Source organism: Ananas comosus, linkage group 25 (assembly GCF_001540865.1).
Source record: "Ananas comosus cultivar F153 linkage group 25, ASM154086v1, whole genome shotgun sequence".
NCBI lineage: Eukaryota > Viridiplantae > Streptophyta > Magnoliopsida > Poales > Bromeliaceae > Ananas > Ananas comosus.
Genome location: NC_033645.1, coordinates 1,146,952 through 1,150,674, shown reverse-complemented (window position 1 = coordinate 1,150,674; position 3,723 = coordinate 1,146,952). Strand labels below are relative to the sequence as shown.

The window sequence follows — 3,723 nt, the reverse complement described above, 5'->3', positions numbered from 1 at the left end:
TGCCGCAACACTGCGTATGTAGACCGCCAAGTTTGAAAAATAAGATGTAGTGATTAGTGAATGACTAATAAGACTAATAAGATGTGCCACATTAATCAGTACGCAAACAAATAGTTACTCCCACTATTTGTTTGCACGAAAGTGGGGTGGAACTGGGAAGGGGAAAGTAATTTTCGGTGAAAACTGCTCACTTCTGTTGTTTGGTTCACCATAATTTTATTACGCTCGAAAGTCCAGTTCACTCAAAATAATAAAATTGGCTTCGCCTTCCCACGGAGCGAAGTCAATTCCGGTGAAGTGAAAAAAGGCAAGAGTGGGATTAATGTGTTAGGGTTATCTCTTCTCTACCTTTTCATCCAAATATATTCAATTGTGGAAGTAATTAAATTTTTTATTTTGATTGTATGTTTAAAATATGATCAAATTTGATTAGGTAAATTTTAATATATTTTTTGTTTAATATGTATATTCAGAAAATGATGAAAATTGAATTTGTTTAAATGTTAATAATTTTTAAACTTTAGAATTTTATTTGTTGCATTATTATAATTTATATGCAAACAAATAATATAATTTTTTAAAATTTTATTTTATAATTATACATATATATAATTATATACATATATAATTATATTAATTTTTATTTATTATAATTTATTATTCTTAGACAATAATATTACATCGGAGATAAGTATACCGGGGGTGAAGAGCTACACTTTTTACGTCATCTACTTCTTATCAAACAAACAACAGAACTCGCAGAACTGCACTTCCACAGTTAGAAACAAACAGTATAAGTGAACTAATTTTCACCCCAACTCCACTTCAACCCAAAGTTCACTTTCACCTCAAATCTACTTACGTTGAAACAAACATACCCTAAAGTACTGCAACAAGCGCCCAGAAATCTCAATGCAGCTTTGATAAACGGCTGATGCATTGCCGTCGGACGGCCCAGATGCATCTTCTTTTGTGCCGACAATGTTACTGCCCAAACCTGAATGTCTTAACCCACAGAGCTGTACATATTACAATATAGAGGAATCTTTTAATGGAGTCTCTCTGAGTAGGTGGTACTAAACCTAAGATAGATCACTCACAATTATTGGCATCGCAATGAGACGTTTACAATATATATCTCGTAACAAAGATATGGACAATTCACATCCAATTGCAATCTTGTCAATTTCATTGCATTTGCGCGTATCAAAAGACCAAAAGACAAAAAATATATAAGATATATATTAAGAGAAACTAAACCTACGATCGACAAATAACTGTAGAAGTATATAATCTTCTTTTCAAGAGTTATAATTTTAGCTTCTTAGGATTAAAATATTTCACATAGAGTTATAAAATGATGATAAAAAAATAATGTTTTGTTAAGCCGGGTTAAAAGTTATAGGAATAGTAATATGACAATGTGATACTCCAGCTGAGCTGGAATCCACTGTAGTTATTAAATCAGCAAACAACAAAAGAGTTTATATTTAAAGAAATCACCAGATTTAATAACTTATTACTAAGCAGATTTTCAACATTTATACATTTATGTCGCTTAACATATTTTAGAGAACGTATTATAGAATACCAGTTGTGCGGTGGATAAGATGCACTAATTATACACCTGCAATAATTTCTCTTAAAATAAGCCTCTCGAGGACCACGACTTCGGTAAATATAGATTTTCTATTCTCTTCTATATTTTCCATGTGATTGCGAAGTTTATAAATTAATTACTTTAACAATGTCATGTGGACGTCGCTGTGTGGTGTATTTTGAATCTTTTTATAAAAAAATTCTTCTAATCTCTTCAGGCGACGCCTCTTTTAAAGAACTTGTTAAATTTGCGGTTCTCAACTGGAAACATATTTTTATTTTCTCCCAAACACAACCTGCAGCGACAAAGTAACAAATTAATCAGTCCCTGCAAAGAAAATTTAAGGGAGAGATGGTCCCGATCTGAGACTGGTCAAAATGGCATCCATTACATGTACTATCGGTGTAGTAACTTATGAAGAAAATTTTGGTGAAAATGGTATTCTTCAACTTTTATAGAACCGGTTAAAATGTCATCCATTACGGTTGATAGGACAATATTATGTTAGAGATAAACCTCCCACAACATTTTCTTTTATCAACTGATCAATGTGTCATCTGTTTTGTGATCAATAAATTTTTTTTTTAAAAAAAAAATTAATATATTACTCGCTTTATTTATTTTTTTAAAAAATAAATTTAATTTTAAAATAAAATAATTAAAATTTAATTATTTTCTTTTATCAACTGATCAATGTGTCATCTGTTTTGTGATCAATAAATTTTTTTTTTAAAAAAAAAATTAATATATTACTCGCTTTATTTATTTTTTTAAAAAATAAATTTAATTTTAAAATAAAATAATTAAATTTTAATTGTTAAGTTTTTTTTATGACTTGCGATGGGACGGTCGGTGAACCGATAAAAATAAAAGCTGCGTCACGATAGATTAAGACAGTCGCACGTTAGAAGAAGGAGGTTCTCACTGTATTATTATTATTATTATTATTATTTTCCAATTTTGCGGTTGCATTTGTCTTTATAAGTGACAGCGGGACCACTGCTCCTTCCACCAGCTTCGACTGCCTTCCCTGCTGCTGCTGCTGCTGCTGCGATCGATCTCCTGTCCTCGGCCAGACTGACATGGAGGGGAAGCGGGTGGCGATCGTGGGCGCCGGCATCAGCGGGCTGGCGGCGTGCAAGCAGGCGGTCGACCGCGGGTTCGATCCCACGGTGTTCGAGTCGGAGCGCGGCGTCGGCGGCGTGTGGGCGCGCACGCTGGACTCGACGCGCCTGCAGTCGCCGCGCACGGCGTTCCAGTTCTCCGACTTCCCCTGGCCGCCCAGCGTGGCCGAGGTGTTCCCGGACCACCTGCAGGTCATGGACTATCTCCGCGCCTACGCCGCCGAGTTCGGCCTCCTCCGCCGCGTCAAGTTCGACCACCGGGTGCTGGGCATCGACTACGTCGGCGCCGGCGAGGCCGAGATCGCCGCTTGGGAGATGTGGGCCGGCAACGGCGAGGCTTTTGGCGGCGGCGGCAAAAGCAGAGGGGAGTGGCACCTCACTGTACAGCATGGGTACGAAACCGAGGTAAGAAGCCGGAACTATTTCTTTCTATTTTAGAAAAATTTTATACGGACCTGAAATATTTAAACATAAAAAATGTATACTCGTCACGTTTGGTTCGAGAGAAAAGCGGAATAACAAAAGTTATTCCCATTATTCTGTCGGGGTAAAATTTGGCCAGAATATTTTATTCCGGTCAAAATTTTCTATTTCCGGTTATTCCGAAATAGTAAGAGATTTGCTATTCTACCATTTTGGTGGAATAGTACTATTCCAATGCTTAATTTCAAACTTAATTAAAATTATAAATTAAATTAAAACTAAATTATATAAATATAATATGTTATATATTCTAATACATTATTTTTATTATTAAATTATTAATTGTACTATATTAATACATATTATTTATATTTAAATATTATAATAAATTCTTTTTATTAAATTTATGTTTAAGTAGAATTTTTAAAAAATTTATAAATTTATTATAATAAATTATTTTTATTAATTGTTCCCACCACTATTCTTATTTTAAAATTTTAAAAATTAAAAATTTAAATTTTTAAAATTTATAATTTATAATCTCAAAATTAAAGTTTAAAATTTAAATTTTAAATT

General features: G+C 33.6%; 1 protein-coding gene across 1 annotated transcript in view; it reads left to right on the top strand.

Annotated features, from left to right (window-relative positions):
* LOC109728943 (probable flavin-containing monooxygenase 1) overlaps positions 2,604-3,723 on the top strand; it is a 6,570-nt gene continuing 5,450 nt past the window's right edge. The window contains exon 1 of the mRNA XM_020259502.1: positions 2,604-3,129. Coding sequence (XP_020115091.1) covers positions 2,683-3,129 — 447 coding nt within the window. The 5' untranslated portion in view covers positions 2,604-2,682. The remainder of the gene's footprint in view (positions 3,130-3,723) is intronic.